We start from the raw sequence: 21,113 nt of genomic DNA, 5'->3' as shown, positions 1-21,113 counted from the left end.
AGCTTGTTTTGTTTAACGACACCACTAGAGCACATTGATTTATTAATCATAGTATATTGTATGTAAAACATTAGGTAATTCTGACATATAGTCTCAGAGAGGAAACCCGCTACATTTTTCCATTAGTAGCAAGGGATCTTTTATATGCACCGTCCCACAAACGGGATAGCACATACCACGGTCTGTGATATACTAGTCATTGTGCACTGGCTGGAACGAGAAATAATAGCCCAATGGCCTCCTAAAAAAATGACAAATGCTTGAGAACAAAGAAATGGCAATGGTAATACTCGATTCTGTATTAACGGTTTGGAACATGCTAAAAAGTTGTGGTTTGTAACTAATTGACGTTGTATACTATAAATCGTTATTGCAAATTGCATCGTGTGATCGTATCTTTAAGGGATGATCCATCGATTTAAATATGTAAAATACTACCCAGTCGCTCAAACAGTTGTGCATACAGAAAAGCATACATGAAGCCAATTTAATTAAAATTATCTCCACTATTACATGTGGATCTAACAGGAGCTCATGTCCAATTGATCTTTCATTCGACCAATCAAAACCTTGCTTGCAAAATCATGCCAGTGATTTGAAAAGAATTTGAAAACATTCGGGATTATACCGAGGGTATACGAAATGATTCGGGTGAATTACGAAGTATGCCGGAAACTAATTTTAATATAAATATTTTATATAAAATTCGTTTCAAGACGAAAAAAACCCGTGATGGTATAGCTATAAAGTCTGTTTATACTAGTATAAAACCAGAGTTTATTACTGCACTTTCCCCCGTTTTTAACAACAAGTTCGCCTATTGCATAAATAGTCTTGCCCGATATTTTCAGAATGTGTATGCTCCCGAATAACGCTATAAAAGGCAAAGTGTAATTGGTCGATATTTAAATTGTTATTTATAGATAAATGTCACCTGGAGTCCACGCAATGCTGTTAGATCTACTGGTAGATCAGTAGAGCTAATTTTAATCAAATTGACATGATGTAGAAGTCTAATTTCATCAGTCGGTGTTGGAAAGGCCCGCTCATTTACTAATAGGAAAACTCAGTATTAGAAATTGGGTGGACATCATGGATACGAGCAAATATAACAGTTCGTGCGCTGCATTCCGCGAACCTAGTCCTGTGTTCAGCAACAGCGAGCGACGCTAACGTTCGCGAACTATTTGACTGAGGGGCGGAACGTAGCTCAGTGGTCAAGCGTTCGCTTGATGCGCAGTCGGTTTGGGATCTATCCACATTGGTGGACCATTTGGGATATTTACGTTCCAGAAAGTGCATCACGACTGGTCTGTGGTATGTGTTATACTGTTTGTGGGGTGGTGCCTATAAAAGATCCCTTGATACTAATGAAAAAAATGTAGCGGGTTTTCTCTCTAAGACAATACGTCGAAATTACCAAATGTTTGAAATCCAATAGCCGATGATTAAAAAAATTAATCTGCTCTAGTGGTGTCGTTAAACAAAACAAACTTTAACTATTTCACTGGTCCCCGATGTGGTAATTTGGTTCAACGTGAAGCGCATAAACCAGTCTAGTGAACGTTTTTACATCCCGGCCTGGCTGAACTCACCAAAGTATAAATGAAAACAACAACACAAGCATGCAGTGAATATAAATTTTATTATGACACAAGCACAAACACTTTTATTGTACATATATTTTTAACATTCAAGGAGAACCTGGTTAATTTTAAATAGGTAGGAATGATAAATAAATGGGGCAACCGACGAATTTACCGGTAGTGCCCGAAACGTAAAAAAAAAAAAAAAAAAAAAAAAAAAAAAAAAAAAAAAAAAAAAAAAAAAAAAAAAAAAAAAAAAAAAAACACCCTCCGCCTGGTACTAGCTATATAGCGCTCTGCTGAGACAAAACGGCCTGTCATCTAGTTATGAGTACAAACCCACACGCTCAATCTTTCCGCCACTAGAACTCACTGAACAAGCCTTGCATGCCAAACACACGGGCGTAATTTATAACAAGGGTGGGGAGTTTCGTGTTTTGGCGCCATAAATGTGTCACTACACACAAACTCGTCCTGTATTCGACTGTGACTGATTGTTCTCATTTCTCATACATTTCTCGTATTTTAAAAATTCTTTATTTAATTCACGTCCAAGAGTTTGCTATCTGGTTTAAAACAGAAGTGTACATGTAGATGGATAGATAACGGCTCTTCACATCCGTAATAGAACAACGCGCAATTGTGAATAATTAATTTTAAGGGTGTACACCAGTGTTGTTCCTAGCGGGGTGACTGTCGCTAGCCCATTGTGGATCGAAGCTGCAAGTTTCATTTATTTAGAATGTGCATTTTATTCTCTCTTTCTCTGTGTCTGTCTCTCTCTGTCTCTCTCTGACTTCTCTGTATGTATGTCTGTCTGTCTGTCTCTGTATCTCTGCCTTTCTATATAACAAGATAAGCTATAGCAGTTGTTTCTACCCATCTTATAACCAAGAACAATATTTCACTTTAGATTACCGTAAACCAAACAGAAACCACTGTGTCTGGGTATCAAATTGCATATTCTTTGCAGCAGGGAAGTGGCTCAAACATTGTTTATATTAAGTGGTCAGCAGTGCTGGACTTATCATAACACTGCCTGAACATTTTAATCGGTTTCGTGGGGCTCCAACAAGTGTCTTTAAGGTGTGTTCAAACGACAGCGAACTTATACTTATTCTTTTAATAAAAACCAAAAACAAGGTTAGTGCAGTACATGCTATCTCCGTTGTTATTATATTAGCCAATGAAGATAAAACAAGCCAACCCAGGAAACCTAATCCACTGATAAACACACAGACGAAACAATCACTGTTTTATATACTGACAAGGTGGCAAGATACCCATCTGACATTTGTAGACATCAGTAAATAAGTAACTGGCTGGTGGGCTATTGGAAAACACATCTAGGCTGTGACTGTAGGAATGACCTTTCCTCCAGTGCGGTGCCGCAAATAAACCCTTCCGGCGTTTCGGACTCTACATCTGACAAGTTATCGCCAATAATCGTTAGGCTCTTTGGCACTGTTGGTTTCCATTTTAGTGGTTGTCATCTAATTAGGTGCGTGCTGCACGTGCCTGGGGCTCGTGGCGGCATTCCGCACGTGCTCTGCGCGAGATCAAACGTCAGAGCGAATACGGAAATTATCAAATACTCGGAAGAACTATTTACAGAAATCCTCTCAATTTGCTAAGCATGCTGGGCTGGGAGATCTTCATGGCAATGCGGAGTTAATTGTTCGTCCAGAAGTAAATAAAGCAATATAATTAAAATTGGATCTAACAGCAGTCAGTTGGAGCTCATGTCCACCAATCAAAACCTTACTTGCAGAATCATGCCAGTGATTTGAAAATAATTTGAAAACATTCCGAATTATCCTGAGGGTATACGACATATTTCATGTGAATTACGAATGCCTTATTTAGACCAGTAGAACTAATTTTAATCAGATTGCTAACAACACTGCGTAGTCTCCAATGTCCAGGTAACATTTCGTCTGTAAATAATAATTTAAATATTGACCAATCACACTTCGCCTTTTATAACGTTATTTGGGAGCATACAAATTCTAAAAATATCGGGCGAGTCTATTTTAGTGGTCGTGGTACAGCGAACGATACAAATACGTACGGGATGGGTTATCAGTCTTCAATTTTACATTACAAATTATTTATTTATTAAAAAAACTAAAAACTAAATCAGTCTTCAGTTTTACATTACAAATTATTTATTTTATAAAATAAAACATGTTTTAAGGCATTCGTAATTCACACGAAACATGTCGTATACCCTCAGGATAATTCGGAATGTTTTCAAATTATTTTCAAATCACTGGCATGATTCTGCAAGTAAGGTTTTGATTGGTGGACATGAGCTCCAACTGGCTGTCTTTAGATCCACATATAATAGTGGAGCTAATTTTAATTAGCTTGTAAATAAAGGTGTCTCGGGCCGTGGTATATGCTGTCCTGCCTGTGGGAAAGTGCATAAAAAGATCCATTGCTGCCACTAACTGAAAAATGTTACGTGTTTCCTCTGAAGACTACGTGTCAGCATTGCCAAATGTTTGACATCCTATAGCTGATGATTATTAAATGAACTCCGACAGGTGTACATGTATTGTGTACTGCAAACGAAGAATGTAACTTCCATTCACTCTTTAACTGTGTATTTCCGTGGTGAATACTTGTAGTACGTGAGTACTAGTGTAAGTGTATTTGTGAGAATGTTTATGTGTCTATGGTTATGTACGTACATGTAAGTGTATGTGTGTATATTTGTAAGTGTGTGTATCTGTTTCTGTTTGTGTGCGGGCGAATCGCATGTGATGGAGTGTGTTTATCAGCATCCTGTAAATGATGGAAGGAAAGAAAATAATGCTTGTTTAGAACTTTAGCTATGGGTGTACGGGAATAATGCTTGTTTAGAACTTTAGCTGTGGGTGTACGGAAATAATGCTTGTTTAGAACTTTAGCTGTGGGTGTACGGAAATAATGCTTGTTTAGAACTTTAGCTGTGGGTGTACGGGAATAATGCTTGTTTAGAACTTTAGCTGTGGGTGTACGGGAATAATGCTTGTTTAGAACTTTAGCTGTGGGTGTACGGGAATAATGCTTGTTTAGAACTTTAGCTACGGGTGTACGGGAATAATGCTTGTTTAGAACTTTAGCTGTGGGTGTACGGGAATAATGCTTGTTTAGAACTTTAGCTGTGGGTGTACGGGAATAATGCTTGTTTAGAACTTTAGCTGTGGGTGTACGGGAATAATGCTTGTTTAGAACTTTAGCTGTGGGTGTACGGGAATAATGCTTGTTTAGAACTTTAGCTGTGGGTGTACGGGAATAATGCTTGTTTAGAACTTTAGCTACGGGTGTACGGGAATAATGCTTGTTTAGAACTTTAGCTGTGGGTGTACGGGAATAATGCTTGTTTAGAACTTTAGCTGTGGGTGTACGGGAATAATGCTTGTTTAGAACTTTAGCTGTGGGCGTACTGCTTGTTTAGAACTTTAGCTGTGGGCGTACGGGAATAATGCTTGTTTAGAACTTTAGCTGTGGGCGTACTGCTTGTTTAGAACTTTAGCTGTGGGTGTACGGGAATAATGCTTGTTTAGAACTTTAGCTGTGGGTGTACGGGAATAATGCTTGTTTAGAACTTTAGCTGTGGGTGTACGGGAATAATGCTTGTTTAGAACTTTAGCTGTGGGTGTACGGGAATAATGCTTGTTTAGAACTTTAGCTGTGGGCGTACGGGAATAATGCTTGTTTAGAACTTTAGCTACGGGTGTACGGGAATAATGCTTGTTTAGAACTTTAGCTGTGAGCGTACGGGAATAATGCTTGTTTAGAACTTTAGCTGTGGGCGTACGGGAATAATGCTTGTTTAGAACTTTAGCTACGGGTGTACGGGAATAATGCTTGTTTAGAACTTTAGCTGTGGGCGTACGGGAATAATGCTTGTTTAGAACTTTAGCTGTGGGCGTACGGGAATAATGCTTGTTTAGAACTTTAGCTGTGGGCGTACGGGAATAATGCTTGTTTAGAACTTTAGCTGTGGGCGTACTGCTTGTTTAGAACTTTAGCTGTGGGTGTACGGGAATAATGCTTGTTTAGAACTTTAGCTGTGGGTGTACGGGAATAATGCTTGTTTAGAACTTTAGCTGTGGGCGTACTGCTTGTTTAGAACTTTAGCTGTGGGTATACGGGAATAATGCTTGTTTAGAACTTTAGCTGTGGGCGTACGGGAATAATGCTTGTTTAGAACTTTAGCTGTGGGCGTACCGCTTGTTTAGAACTTTAGCTGTGGGCGTACTGCTTGTTTAGAACTTTAGCTGTGGGTGTACGGGAATAATGCTTGTTTAGAACTTTAGCTGTGGGCGTACTGCTTGTTTAGAACTTTAGCTGTGGGTGTACGGGAATAATGCTTGTTTAGAACTTTAGCTACGGGTGTACGGGAATAATGCTTGTTTAGAACTTTAGCTGTGGGTGTACGGGAATAATGCTTGTTTAGAACTTTAGCTACGGGTGTACGGGAATAATGCTTGTTTAGAACTTTAGCTACGGGTGTACGGGAATAATGCTTGTTTAGAACTTTAGCTGTGGGCGTACGGGAATAATGCTTGTTTAGAACTTTAGCTGTGGTCGTACTGCTTGTTTAGAACTTTAGCTGTGGGTGTACGGGAATAATGCTTGTTTAGAACTTTAGCTGTGGGTGTACGGGAATAATGCTTGTTTAGAACTTTAGCTGTGGGTGTACGGGAATAATGCTTGTTTAGAACTTTAGCTGTGGGCGTACTGCTTGTTTAGAACTTTAGCTGTGGGTGTACGGGAATAATGCTTGTTTAGAACTTTAGCTGTGGGCGTACGGAAATAATGCTTGTTTAGAACTTTAGCTGTGGGCGTACTGCTTGTTTAGAACTTTAGCTGTGGGTGTACGGGAATAATGCTTGTTTAGAACTTTAGCTGTGGGCGTACTGCTTGTTTAGAACTTTAGCTGTGGGTGTACGGGAATAATGCTTGTTTAGAACTTTAGCTACGGGTGTACGGGAATAATGCTTGTTTAGAACTTTAGCTGTGGGTGTACGGGAATAATGCTTGTTTAGAACTTTAGCTGTGGGCGTACGGGAATAATGCTTGTTTAGAACTTTAGCTGTGGGCGTACGGGAATAATGCTTGTTTAGAACTTTAGCTGTGGGCGTACGGGAATAATGCTTGTTTAGAACTTCAGCTGTGGGCGTACGGGAATAATGCTTGTTTAGAACTTTAGCTGTGGGCGTACTGCTTGTTTAGAACTTTAGCTGTGGGTGTACGGGAATAATGCTTGTTTAGAACTTTAGCTGTGGGTGTACGGGAATAATGCTTGTTTAGAACTTTAGCTGTGGGCGTACTGCTTGTTTAGAACTTTAGCTGTGGGTGTACGGGAATAATGCTTGTTTAGAACTTTAGCTGTGGGCGTACGGGAATAATGCTTGTTTAGAACTTTAGCTGTGGGCGTACCGCTTGTTTAGAACTTTAGCTGTGGGCGTACTGCTTGTTTAGAACTTTAGCTGTGGGTGTACGGGAATAATGCTTGTTTAGAACTTTAGCTGTGGGCGTACTGCTTGTTTAGAACTTTAGCTGTGGGTGTACGGGAATAATGCTTGTTTAGAACTTTAGCTACTGGTGTACGGGAATAATGCTTGTTTAGAACTTTAGCTGTGGGTGTACGGGAATAATGCTTGTTTAGAACTTTAGCTGTGGGCGTACGGGAATAATGCTTGTTTAGAACTTTAGCTGTGGGCGTACGGGAATAATGCTTGTTTAGAACTTTAGCTGTGGGCGTACGGGAATAATGCTTGTTTAGAACTTTAGCTGTGGGCGTACGGGAATAATGCTTGTTTAGAACTTTAGCTGTGGGCGTACTGCTTGTTTAGAACTTTAGCTGTGGGTGTACGGGAATAATGCTTGTTTAGAACTTTAGCTGTGGGTGTACGGGAATAATGCTTGTTTAGAACTTTAGCTGTGGGTGTACGGGAATAATGCTTGTTTAGAACTTTAGCTACGGGTGTACGGGAATAATGCTTGTTTAGAACTTTAGCTGTGGGTGTACGGGAATAATGCTTGTTTAGAACTTTAGCTACGGGTGTACGGGAATAATGCTTGTTTAGAACTTTAACTACGGGTGTACGGGAATAATGCTTGTTTAGAACTTTAGCTACGGGCGTACGGGAATAATGCTTGTTTAGAACTTTAGCTACGGGTGTACGGGAATAATGCTTGTTTAGAACTTTAGCTGTGGGTGTACGGGAATAATGCTTGTTTAGAACTTTAGCTATGGGTGTACGGGAATAATGCTTGTTTAGAACTTTAGCTACGGGTGTACGGGAATAATGCTTGTTTAGAACTTTAGCTGTGGGTGTACGGGAATAATGCTTGTTTAGAACTTTAGCTATGGGTGTACGGGAATAATGCTTGTTTAGAACTTTAGCTACGGGCGTACGGGAATAATGCTTGTTTAGAACTTTAGCTGTGGGTGTACGGGAATAATGCTTGTTTAGAACTTTAGCTACGGGTGTACGGTGTCCCATTTTTGTAGGGGAGGCTGGGGGTGGGTAGGGTGTCAGGCTGATTGTTGCCCAAATTAAACGAAAATGCCTCGATTCATATTAGCGTTACTACCAAACAGCTATATGGAGTTGTAAACGAATCACTGAGCATTTTCACACGAATTACAACTGATAATGTGACTAGAATTATGGAAATTCATGGTGAAAACGTTTCAGGTAAGTTCAATATTCTCGAATGTCTCCATCGTTTTTGCCCGAATTAAAAAAAAACGCTTCAGTTTCAATGGTAGAATCGAAACCCCTCAGTGAAAACATTCTTCCCTCTTTCTAGGTCAGTGTCATATGACTAGTAAATAAAAAAGGCCGTGGTATATGCTGTCCTGTCTGTGGGAAAGTGCATATAAAAGATTCTTTTCTGCTAATATGAAAAAAAAACCGAGTAACGGGTTTCCTCTAAAGATTTCTTGTTTCAATTACCATTTGTTTGACATCCAATAGCCGATAATTACAACAACCAAAAAAAACAATATCCGCTAGTGGTGTCGTTAAAAAAAAATCCCCACTTTTTAAAAAGTTTGTTTTGTTTAACGACACCACTAGAGCACATTCATTTCTTATGGATTTCAGACATTTGGTATTTTGACATATAGTCCCAGAGAGGAAACCCGCTACATTTTACCATTAGTAGCAAGGGATCTTTTATATGCACCATCCCATAGACACGGTAATACATATCACGGCCTTTGATATACCAGTCGTGGTGCACTGGCTAGAAAAGAGCAATAGCCACTTTAACTTTAAATCCGGCGGACGTTTTACAAGGTGTCACCGTCTCTTTATAATGCCGGGCGGGACGTATCCTAGTGGTAAAGCGCTCGCTTGGTGCGCGATCGATATGGGATCGATTCCCATTAGCTATTTGCCGTTCCGATCAGTGCACCACAACTTGTATATCAAAGGGCGTTGTATGTGCTATCCTGTCATATAAAATGGTGCATATAAAAGATCCCTTTCTAGAAATTGGAAAAAAAATGAAGCGGGTTTCCTCTCTAAGACTATGTCAAAATTACCAAATGTTTGACACCCATTAATCGATGATTAATAAATCAATACGCTCTAGTGATGTCGTTAAACAAAAAACAAAGTTTAACATTAACTTAGGCGGCCATTTTACAAGGTGTCAGCATCTGTTTATGATACCAGCATCAACAGCGAATTATGCATGATTCAACCCGGACATCACCTGTTGTAACGAGACAGACGCGTATCCACGATATCCACAGTGTACAGGTTAACTTTAATGGATGTTGTCAACGTATACGTGTTCTTCCTCGCTCGGGGATGTTTTAGACGATGTTCTTGAACGGCTGCGGGCAATAAAAACAATTGTAAAACGGTTAAACAGTCCGTAACGGCTTGTCGTCTGCAACAGGTGTGCGTGGCGGGATATAGCCCATTCGGAGGAGCTCTCACAACGCTCGCCGTCGGTGGGCCCATTGGGCTATTTCTTGTTGCAGGTAATGTACCAACAAGAAAGAAAGAAATGTTTTATTTAACGACGCACTCAACACATTTTATTGACGGTTATATGGCGTCAGACATATGGTTAAGGACCACACAGATTTTGAGAGGAAACTCGCTGTCGCCACTACATGGGCTACTCTTTCCGATTAGTAGCAAGGAATCTTTTATTTGCGCTTCCCACAGGCCGGATAGCACAAACCACGGCCTTTGTTGAACCAGTTATCAAAGACCGTTCTGACTGGGGAAGTACACTTAAAAGACCTTTAGCTTGCTGCTAAAGGGGACAAAAGTAGAAGGTTTACTCCATTTCTATGTTAGAATTACTAAATGTCTGATATCCAAAAGCAGATGCTTACTTAATCAATGTGCTCTAGTGGATAGTTAAACAAAACAAACTTAAACGTCGCAGATGCCACTTTCAACCCATGATAATGGACACTAGGTTTGGTTAATCTACAAACCTGTAAGCTATTTGAAAACATTGATAATACTGTGAAACAAAGATGTGGTATTGAAACTGGGAAATCCTCCTTAAAATGCACAAGAGCTCGTCTCCATAACTGTTAATTCTCAGAGGTATGTGCGGTCCTGTTTTAATTTGAAAAGTGTTTTTCGTGATATTAGAAATACCAGGAAGGAAGGAAATGTTTTATTTAACGACGAATTCAACACATTTTATTTACTGTTATATGGCGTCGGAAGGAAATACCAGGATCACCATAAACACTTCGGATGTACGCAGATGGATAATCTAAACAACAAAATCTAAACAACAAAATCTAAACAATGTCTGATTTCAATTATCATTTTTCATTTCATTTCAACTTATTTTCGTGCTTATATCCAAATAAGGTTTAAGCACGCTGTCCTGGGCACACACCTCAAACATCTGGGTTGTCTGTCCAGGACAGTGGGTTGGTTAGTTGTTAGTTGGTTAGTGGTTAGTGAGAGAGAAGATGATGTAGTGGGCTTACAACCACCCATTGAGCCCTCTGGGTTGGAGCCGGTACTGGGCTGCGAACCCTGTACCTACTATCCTGTAGTCCGATGGCTTAACCACTGCGCCACCGAGGCCGGTTTTAATTAACAAAACGGCTCTAATAGTGAAAATAAGGAAGGAAACAAGAGGCAGTAGTGTTTTAAAAAACTGGGGTCGGTCACTTTAACTTTCATTCTGCATGATACATCTAACATCTTCTATACCCTGTAACAGTAGTGCTTGTCACATTGGGCGAGACTCGAGCAGACGACAAAATCGTATGTGAAATATGTATGAACGTAAACCGCTACATCAAAATCCGCAGGCGACACTTGAACCATCGTAATAGGCGGGACGGTGAGGGGAGGGGGGAGGGTTTGAGTCACCATTAATCATGTTTAAGGCGTCAGGTGCTATGCGACCCCATTATTACAGACTGCTTCAGCTGATATTTATAGCCAGATTAGGAACTTAGTAGAATTAACCATCCTCAGGGGCCCTTCATTTCATTAGCTGACCCCCTATGGTGGTTGTTAAAGTTTCATATTCCAATTGAAGCGGTCTTTACATGGATATGTGCAGATTCGTCTTCTAGGCTCTGTCTACTGCATTCTTCAAATATCTCTTTATTATCAGCTATATTTGTTTGTTTGTCCTTTGTTTAACGACACCACTAGAGCACATTGATTTATTAATAATCGGCTATTGGCTGTCAAACATTTGGTAATTCTGACATTTAGTCCCAGAGAGGAAACCCGCTGCATTTTCCATTAGTAGCAAGAGATCTTTTATATGCATCATCACATAGACAGGATAGCACATACCACGGCCTTTGATATACCAGTCGTGGTGCACTGGCTGGAACGAGAAATAGCTCAATGGGACACCAACGGGGATCGATCCTAAACCGACCGCGTATCAGGCGAGCGCTTTATCGCCGGGCTACGTCCCGCCCCTACCAGCTATATGTGCAGGGTGGGATTTTGGAGAGCCGGTCACATGGTTAGCACACTTAAACGTTTTATCCAAAAGGATATTAATAATTTACAATCTTGGGCAAAATCTCTTTAAAAAAACCTGTTTGTATACTCTTTCATAATAAACTAGTTCCTTCCCGGGCAAAATTAAACTTAAATCTAAATGGAACGGTTATTGCCCAAGTCAATAAAATAAAATTCCTCGGTGTTACATTTGACTATAATCTTAGATTTAAGTCCCATATTACTGAAATAATTTCTAAATCTAATCATTTTATTAATATTTTAAAAGTGCTTTCTGGGACCGATTGGGGTTCCGACCGCAAAACCTTGCTTAAAATTTAAGGACACTATCCCACCCCCACCCCCACCCTAAGTGGATTTTCTTTTCTTTAAAATATATTTTCCGGTAAGAGCATAACCTGAACCCCCTAAACACATCTTTCGCCACAGTCTAGATCCTTTACATAATGTTCTGCACACTCACCTGATTAGATACATGCTTATGGATAACTGTGTTTACAATGTCCATAGGCGTCAGAATCAAGGGGGGAGGGGCGTTTCCCCAACAATGAAACTAATGTATTGCCCACAGCTGAAAATCAAATTAATTTATAGCTGAACACGCCCCCCCCCCCCCCCCCCACCCCATCGTTGCTTTTCCTCCCGCCACCTGTGACGTTGTATTTATTGCGCGACATTCTTTAAATAGCTGTATTGTATACAACCTGAAGTATGCGTTATGCATCTTGTATTATCAGTGAGTTGTTTAGCTTAGGGGTGGTCAAGAAATAATCGTATGGAGAAGGGGTCGGGAGGCAAGTTTTTATATATCCACCATAGACCCGTAGAAACAATAGGTGGTGTCTGTGTGTCACCCATTTGAGTCCAAAAACATTTACTTCCACACTATTATAATAGACACACACACACACACACACACACACGCGTACGCACACACCCTTCTTATGGACCAGCACTTACAACAAAATAAACTTTTATGTAAACCATCTATGCACAAAGATAAATATGTAGCAGTCCAACAAGGCATATAATAAGATAAGAATTAAGTGTCACCCACATACTCACCGTGACACCTACCACCACCCACCACCACCACCGCCTTGTCGTCAATTCATATCAACTATTACGACACCGGCGCCCAATTATTGTATTTCTGTTATTTATTGCCCGACATTCTTTAAATAACTGCATTGTGCAACTTGACGCATGAGTGATGCATTTCATATTAAACCAGTATGTTGTTCAGGTGAGGTGTATACTTCATAATATATTATGTCACATTGGCGGATCCAGAATTTTATATAGGGGGAACCCATATTTGGGGAGGGACCACGGTGTGAATCGTGTGATGGAGTGCTCATTAGCAGGAGTGGTGGAGTCTAGACTTTGGCGAGCGGAGTTTATGGAGTGTGTGTGTGTGTGGGGGGGGGGGGGGGGGGTCATGCTACCCCGGAACATATATTGAGAATTTTTTTTACTTATGCAGGTGGGGTTGACACCCGACCACCATCACACACACACACACACACACACACACACACACACACACACACATACACACACACACACACACATATATATACACACACACACACATACACACACACACACACACACATATATATACACACACACACACACACACACACACACACACACATATATACACACACACACACACATACACACACACACACACACACACACACAACACACACACACACACACACACACACACACACACACAGATACAGCCGGAGACCCACCTGGCGCCAGTGATATATCATTTGGTTTAGGCCTGCAGTCTCACTGATGTGTTACATATATTGAGTAACACTCGCTGGACAATAAGCCAAAACATGACGAAACAGGTTTCATTCTTTAATGTGACGGCTATTGTATTCGCTTCAACAGATTAATGCCACACTAGTGTTACATGCCTGTCAAAAAAAAATATTACGCTAATTAATTTTACACGCCTTGGGCTAGTAAATCTAAAAGGAGAAATTAGTAAAAAAAATTATAATAATAATAATAAAAAAAATAAAATAATAATAATAATAATAAAAAAAATATTATTTAAAGTATCAGGCATGAGCACCCTGGCCACAACCACTGACTTCGACATTGACGAAATCCAGGGCCGATGATAAGGTGAAGGGGGGGGGGGGGGGGGGGGGGGGGGGGCGGATAATACAAAGAAAGGACAATATATTTTATTTAAATTTCTTGTTCGTTATTTTGTATAACACATGCACGTACCTGTTTACACACGTGACATGTACGTGTGTTAACAATTTCAAAACATACGACTGTCTGCTCCTAGATGATGACCAGGTCACCAATGCCACGCATCCCATGAAAAAACAGCACGATCGAAATCGATTACACTGTGATGTACAGTTAACCTGACAATCATTTGTCTCTGACGCGTAAATGCAAGGGCTATAAAGAACTTTTAGTCGAAAAAGATGTCAAAATGTGCTTTAAACCTGGTTTTGGAGGATATGTAATAAATAGAATAATACATTCGTGTTCGTTAGATACCATTTACCTTACAACTCGTTGTTTAAAAACGTATCAAACTCGCTTTCGCTCGTTAGATACCTTTTAAAACAACTCGTTGTGAGATAAATGGTATCCAACGGACACTCAAGTATTATGGGTGGGAGCCATTTAGAAGCGTCCATCGAATTAATAAGAGGTTGTTTGTTTTATGTGTTTCAGCATGAGGCATAAGTTGGAAGGAGCTAAACACAAATTAAAAAGAAAGACATTGACGCAATTAGGACGTAAAACAGAGAACGTAACTTGCATAAGCTGGGGGCATGTTCGTGAGGCCGAACGCTTCGTGAGACCTTCGTTTTCTATATCATATCACATTCACTGAACGTTAGGCCCAAACACTAGTCTAATTAAAAGGACATTTCTTTCATATTTTTCTAAGGGGCAACTATTCTTTTCATCTACCTGTTTATTGTGTATTCATTCAAAAGTTAAAGTTTGTATTGTTTTTAGACATAACTAGAGCACACTGATGGTTGTCAAACATTTGGTAATTCTGACATAGTCTCAGAGAGGAAACCCGCTACATTTTTCCATTAGTAGCAAGCGATTTAGTTTGTTAGGCACTATCCCACATACAGGATAACACTAACCACAGCCTTTGATATACCAATCGTGGTGCACTGGTTGGAATGAGACGGGGTTCGGTTCTTTATTTTCGACACCCATGTATGTACATGCATAGAAACGATGTAAACCACTTTACGCACTGTTCTGAGTATTGCTATAACTTTGTTCTAGACTGATCGCGCATCAGGCGAGCGCTTCACCACAGGTCTACGACCCGCCCTCTGTCCAGTATTGTGTCTTCACTGTTTGTCCAGGGGTGGGATGTAGCCCAATGATAAAGCGCTCGCTTGATGCGCTGTCGGTTTGGGATCGATCCCCGTCGGTAAACCCATTAGGCTATTTCTCGTTCCAGTCAGTGCACCACGACTGGTATATCAATGGTTGTGGTATGTGCTATCATGTCTGTGGGATGGCGCATATAAAAGATCCCTTGCAGCTAATGTAAAAATGTAGCAGATATCCTCTCTAAGACTATAGATCAAACTTACCAAATGTTTGACATCCAATAGCCGATGATTAATAAATCAATGTGCTCTAGTTGTGTCGTTAAACAAAAAAGCAAACTGTCAGTTCAAGTTAAAAACAATTAGTTTGTTTTGTATAACGACACCACTAGAGTACACTGATTAATTAATAATCGGGTATTGGATGTCAAACATTTGATAATTCTAACTCGTAGTCATGAGAGGAAATCCGCTACATTTTTCTAATGCAGCAAGGAATCTTTTATAATATACACTTTTCCCACAGACAGAAAAACACATACCATGGCCTTTGTCCAGTTGTGGTGCACTGGTTGTAACGAGAAAAAAACCCTATCAGCTGAATGACTAAAAGCGTTACATCTCTGCTTCCATCAGTTTGATCCTTCGACAGATTCCGTTTCACACACACACACACACACACACACACACACACACACACACACACACACACACACACCCCGCGTTTTTCATCCCTCAGTAGACGCACATGGGGGTTTAGTTGCTTGGCTGAAAGAATGGGGCCCCGCACCACTTGGAAATCCCTTTTTGAAACGTATGCCGCTTCCGCAACCCGCGCCGCTCATATAAAAACACTCCTATTGATAACCACAGAATCATCCTCTCCCCCGCCGTGCCAAAAAAACAACAAAAACAACAAACAAAAACAACAAAACAAAAACAACGGGCACACGTAAAACGGCCCGCAACAGAATACTAGTATGACCACGAAAGTTGTATTATCATACCGCACCATACGTCTCGATAACCCTCGCTAACTTTTTATCAATTGTACCCTGTCGCTGACCCCATGTGTCCCATAAAGCTATCGAGTTTTGCCCAGGTGGGAAGCTATTTGTTCGCACAGAAGATCGCACAGCGCTAATTGAATTAGTGCAAAGAAAGGCTATTTACAATGAGCTTTACTCGTGTTACCGATATTTGCCGCGGAATTTTATCTACGTGAACGGGCCCCAATGAGCCGGCGGGTGCTGCTGACAAAAAAAATGAGGATATTTCGCTACTTAACATATTAACCTACATAGATCATTATGTCAAAATGGATTAAGGTTGAGTGCTACTATACATACCATACCTTATCTCGTATCACGAAAATCCGGTATCGAAAAAGTAGGTACAATAGACGATCATTTTCGTTTGTGTGGAGGTAAGGTTTGGTAACTAGTATCTGGTACTTTTTGGCGCGCAACAAGTGTTTGGAGTTCGGTCTAAAGAGCGTCGGTTAAGCGACGTTTTGGCGGTTTCGCGTTACACCGTGTGGTCTTCTTTTTTTCTTCTTTTTTTCTTTTTCACAGGTGTACGGGGATTTGCTCCTAGTAATACCACACCTGTAGATATTTTTTCACCGCTGTATTTCGCGTAGACATAGAAATTAAATATAACAATACTAGGAAGGTGCCAAAAAGTGTGGGGCGCGCACACACACACACACACACACACACACACATATACATAAATACATGTATAAATAAATTAAAAAACCACCGCTGCTGGTACAAAGTGGTCTTGTATGAACCAAGTAAATGATGTGAAGGTCACGCTTTGTGTTCAGTCCGGTGAAGCACGCTTGGCGTGGTCCCAAGCTCTGGCATCCGTCTAGACAGCATAAATCTAATTATTTACTAACTGCTGCATACATATGAACAGTATTTTACATGGGGGGGGGGGGGGGGGGGGGGGGGGGGGGGGGTCGGTTCGATGGGTTCGACCGAACCCCCCACCCCACCCTGAATCGCTATTTTTTATATAATTTATTATCTGAATATATCTGACATTGATATCTAACATAGAAATATATGCCCAATATCTCTGCAATCTATTTTGGAACCCCCCCCCCCCCCTTTTCAAAATCCTATGTACGCCCATGTTTTAGTTTATAAAGCGACCACTAAAACAGAAAACGAAAGGGACATGTATTTAATACACCTCAGCGTATTGTTTAATGATCTGGTATTTGTCAAACGTGCAACCTGGGTGTCAAAGGTGAAGTAATTATGGTATCAGGTCGTTTTGCACTTATTCCCGATCGCCCCGTGTCGTTTCGCCCCCATACCGGGTCGTTTCGCCCTCTATACAGGGTCGTTTCGCCCTCATGTTTATGTTTGTGAATGATGAATAAATTTGTTTACGTGACTCTAGTTGCAAATCAGATATAGGTTATCAATTTGTAACCCTTTATCAACCATAAACACCATTTATATGTATATGTTATTATGTGCAATATTTTAAAGAACACCTCCCCTCACACCATCCCAGTTCCTACGGGCCTGATGTATTTTATATTAATAAGTACAAAGACTAGCCTACACAATGATATTGTCGATAGGACATATTAGTTATAAAGTGCTTTGGTGTGTGTATGTCGGGGGGGGGGGGGGGGGGGGGGGGGGGGGCGCTTTTTTTCAAATTTGCGAAATTGGCCTCTGTAATATCCATTGACGTGTCATGTTTACATCTATGCTGAAGAAGATTTATGATGAAATATTAAAAGGTCCATTTGCTTCAGTTTACATTTAAATACATGCAGTTTTTTGCTGTCTGCCATTTTGGGTTTTTTATGGAATACTCTTCGGGGGGGGGGGGGGTGAAAGACTCTAAAATATTAATATAAAATCAATGATCTCTAGTGCTATCTTTAAACAAACAAATAATATTAATAATAATAAAATAATATGACGTCATCACATTTGCATTTATAACATAACATGTTATAACATTCAACGGTTGTTAGATTAAGTCATATCCTTTCACCCCTCTTGTCGAATATTCCATAAAAAGTCAAAATGGCAGCCGGCACAAAATTACATGCTTTTTGCCCTAGGCGATCTCAGCGAAGTCGATACAGGTGACATGGATATCATCTAGTATGTGGAATCCATGCCATTGTGATTGTTTTTTCAAGATTTCTGTCTGGACAAAATGTGGGTAAAATCTAACGAAAAATAAAGGTAGGAGTAATTTATTGTAGTTGTCCACATTTTGTATCGGACTTTACGTTTATGTCTACAACCTTGTTGCCTGTTAGGTTGCCTGAAACGACTCGGGGCGAACGGGAATAAGGGCGAAACGATTCGGGGTCGAATAGGAATAAGGGCGAAACGACCCGGATTCAGTAATTATAGGTGGCCGTACACCAGATAGTATCTGAGTGGGTTAAATATCGAGGTGTAACTTTTCATCCCACAGTTAAGGCTACCAGTCCTGCCGTTGGTGATAAACGTGAGAGTCTTTGTTGTGATAAAATGTTTTTGTTTTTTTTTCATCTGGCCGTATTAGTGCACAGGCCGACTGGGCGGGGGGGGGGGGGGGGGGGGGGGGGGGGGTGGGGGGGGGTGGAGAGGGGACGCAAAATATTAGTGGCCATGGGGCGCTAAATACTCAAATACGTCTCTGGTTATATCATTGGTGTCGATTGAAACGCTGCGTGTAGCAGTTTTAAATACCCACATATGTTACTATTGTCATATATGGGATTTGATTTGGTTATGTACACCCTTTAATAAATGAACGATCTAAGAATACGTGCTCCCCCTACATAATTTCCTGCAAATATGACGACACTTCAGCGTGTGTGTGTGTGTGAGAGAGAGAGAGAGAGAGAGAGAGAGAGAGAGAGAGAGAGAGAGAGAGAGAGAGAGAGAGAGAGAGAGAGAGAGAGAGAGAGAGAGAGAGGGGAGGGAGGGAGAGGGGGAGGGAGGGAGGGAGAGAGAGAGAGAGAGAGAGAGAGAGAGAGAGAGAGAGAGATAGAGATAGAGATAGAGATAGAGATAGAGATAGAGATAGAGATAGAGATAGAGATAGAGATAGAGATAGAGATAGAGATAGAGAGATAGAGATAGACATAGAGAGAGAGAGGTGGGGTGGGGGATTCAGAAGCAATTTGTTATACTAACAGAACAGAAGTGTTTTCTTTGCATCTGCTGTTCAAATTTATGCTTGGTTTATATTTTTTCAAATTACCTTGGCTATAACTGAGGACTCGACCCTATTATGTCTGAGTTTTAAGTCTAGGTGTTAAACCTGTACAAACAGTAATCCTGGCCTGACTCGTCGCCAATAGGTTTATCGCGGATGCGATAATATCTAGCGAACGTGCCCGAATTACTTATGTTTAGTTTCGACATCGTGAATTTGTCACCGTTTCTAATATTTCTAGTTGACATTTTACAATCGAAATATACACCTATAAGTAAATGATTTGATAATAAAATGAATGGAACGTTAGAATGTTTTTGTATTTTGATTTTTTAAATTAGTTAAAATGTTGAATAAAGAATCTTTATTAGTTGTTGGGTTGGTTTGTTGTTTGTTTGTTTGTTTTTTGTTTTTTTATTTCTACGAAAATCGCTCACATGAAAAACGACCGCAAATCAACATTTGTAAATGATATTAGTTTTTGAAGTCTTACAATGTTTCTGTGTTCAGAAATAGTGTTTCTAATAGTTTATAATCTCCACTGTAAGTAGCAAACTTGGTATTATTACTGGAAACATGTCACGAGTTTCTTCTCATTTTGAACTTTCCTTGAAAAGCGTAGCGACTGAATGTCATTCTCATTTAGATTTGTGCCAGATTCTAGATTATTTGTCTAAAACAAGCAATTAACTAGTTTTGTTAATGCAATTATTTATTTTACGATTTCGTGGGGGTTTGTTTGTTTATTAATTTATTGTTGTGGGGTTTTGTTGTTGTTGTTTGTTTTTTGTTTTAATCCCACTGCTCCTTTTCTTTCTCTCCTTTGAATTCCATCTTTCTGATAGCAACTCCTATCTTTCAACTTTCACTGACTACCTCCACATCTCAGTCCTTGTCTCTCAAACCGCGACAGGTGCTTGTCTATTGTGTCTTACAATTTAGTTACTACATTGTTTTTGTCTGTAACCCAGAAGTACATGGATTCCTTTATTCTACACTTGTAGCTGTCTGGAGTCGTCCACGCGGATCGCTGGGGGAAATGGTCAGCGTGGAGCGCATGCTCACGGACATGCGATGGTGGCGCCACCTACCAGCTCCGGAAGTGTACGAGAGGATACAGATTCAGAACAAAGTGTGTAGGAGATAGCATCCGGTACGCGACCTGTAACAACGAGGTAAGCTCAAAGAAAGAAAGAAAGAAAGAAAAAGAAAGAAAGAAAGAAAAAAGTTTGTTTTGTTTAACAACACCACTAGATCACATTGATTAATTAATCATCGGCTATTGCATGTCAAACACTTGTTAATTCTAACTCGTAGTCATCTGAGGAAACCCGCTACATTTTTCCATTAGCAGCAAGGGATCTTTTATATGCACTTTCCCACAGACAGGAAAGCACACACCACGGCCGTTGACCGGTTGTGGTGCACTGATTGGAACGAGAAAAGCCGTGGTATGTGCTTTCCTGTCTGTAGTAAAGCGCATGTAAAAGATCCCTTTCTGCATTAGGAAAAATGTAGCGGGTTTCCTCTGATGACTAAGAGTCAAAATGATCAAATGTTTGACATCCACTAGCCGATGATTAATTAATCAAATCAAATTCTGAAAACTTAATTCTATATGTACAGGGTTTCACTTTTATGTATTAGATGGAATAAGTTTGTTTTGTTTAACGACACCACTAGAGCACATTGATTTGTTAATCATCGGCTGTTGGATGTCAAACATTTGATAATTTTGACAAATAGTCTTAAGAGGACACCCGCTACATTTGTCCATTAGTAGTAAGGCAGACGACAATATTTCAAAATCTTAGGTAACCGAAAATCGGTTCACGTGAGTTTTACTTAGGTAACCGATTTTTCGGTTACGTGAATATAATTCTAGTAACTGATGAGTCAGACCTGCCTAACTGTAAAACACTTGATTTCTGATAGGGTACTTTTAATTTTAGAAATTAATTGTAACCAATTGGTGGTTCACGTGA

General features: G+C 40.2%; 1 protein-coding gene across 1 annotated transcript in view; it reads left to right on the top strand.

Moving 5' to 3' along the window:
- The window catches only part of LOC121385071 (ADAMTS-like protein 3), a 104,000-nt gene that overhangs the window by 19,391 nt on the left and 63,496 nt on the right, over nucleotides 1-21,113 (top strand). Inside the window, exon 2 of the mRNA XM_041515610.1 lies at nucleotides 20,133-20,303. Coding sequence (XP_041371544.1) covers nucleotides 20,133-20,303 — 171 coding nt within the window. The remainder of the gene's footprint in view (nucleotides 1-20,132; nucleotides 20,304-21,113) is intronic.

This window comes from Gigantopelta aegis, chromosome 2 (assembly GCF_016097555.1).
Source record: "Gigantopelta aegis isolate Gae_Host chromosome 2, Gae_host_genome, whole genome shotgun sequence".
NCBI classification, from domain to species: Eukaryota; Metazoa; Mollusca; class Gastropoda; order Neomphalida; family Peltospiridae; genus Gigantopelta; species Gigantopelta aegis.
Note: the sequence above shows the minus strand (reverse complement) of the source record. Positions and strands in the feature narration are given on the sequence as shown.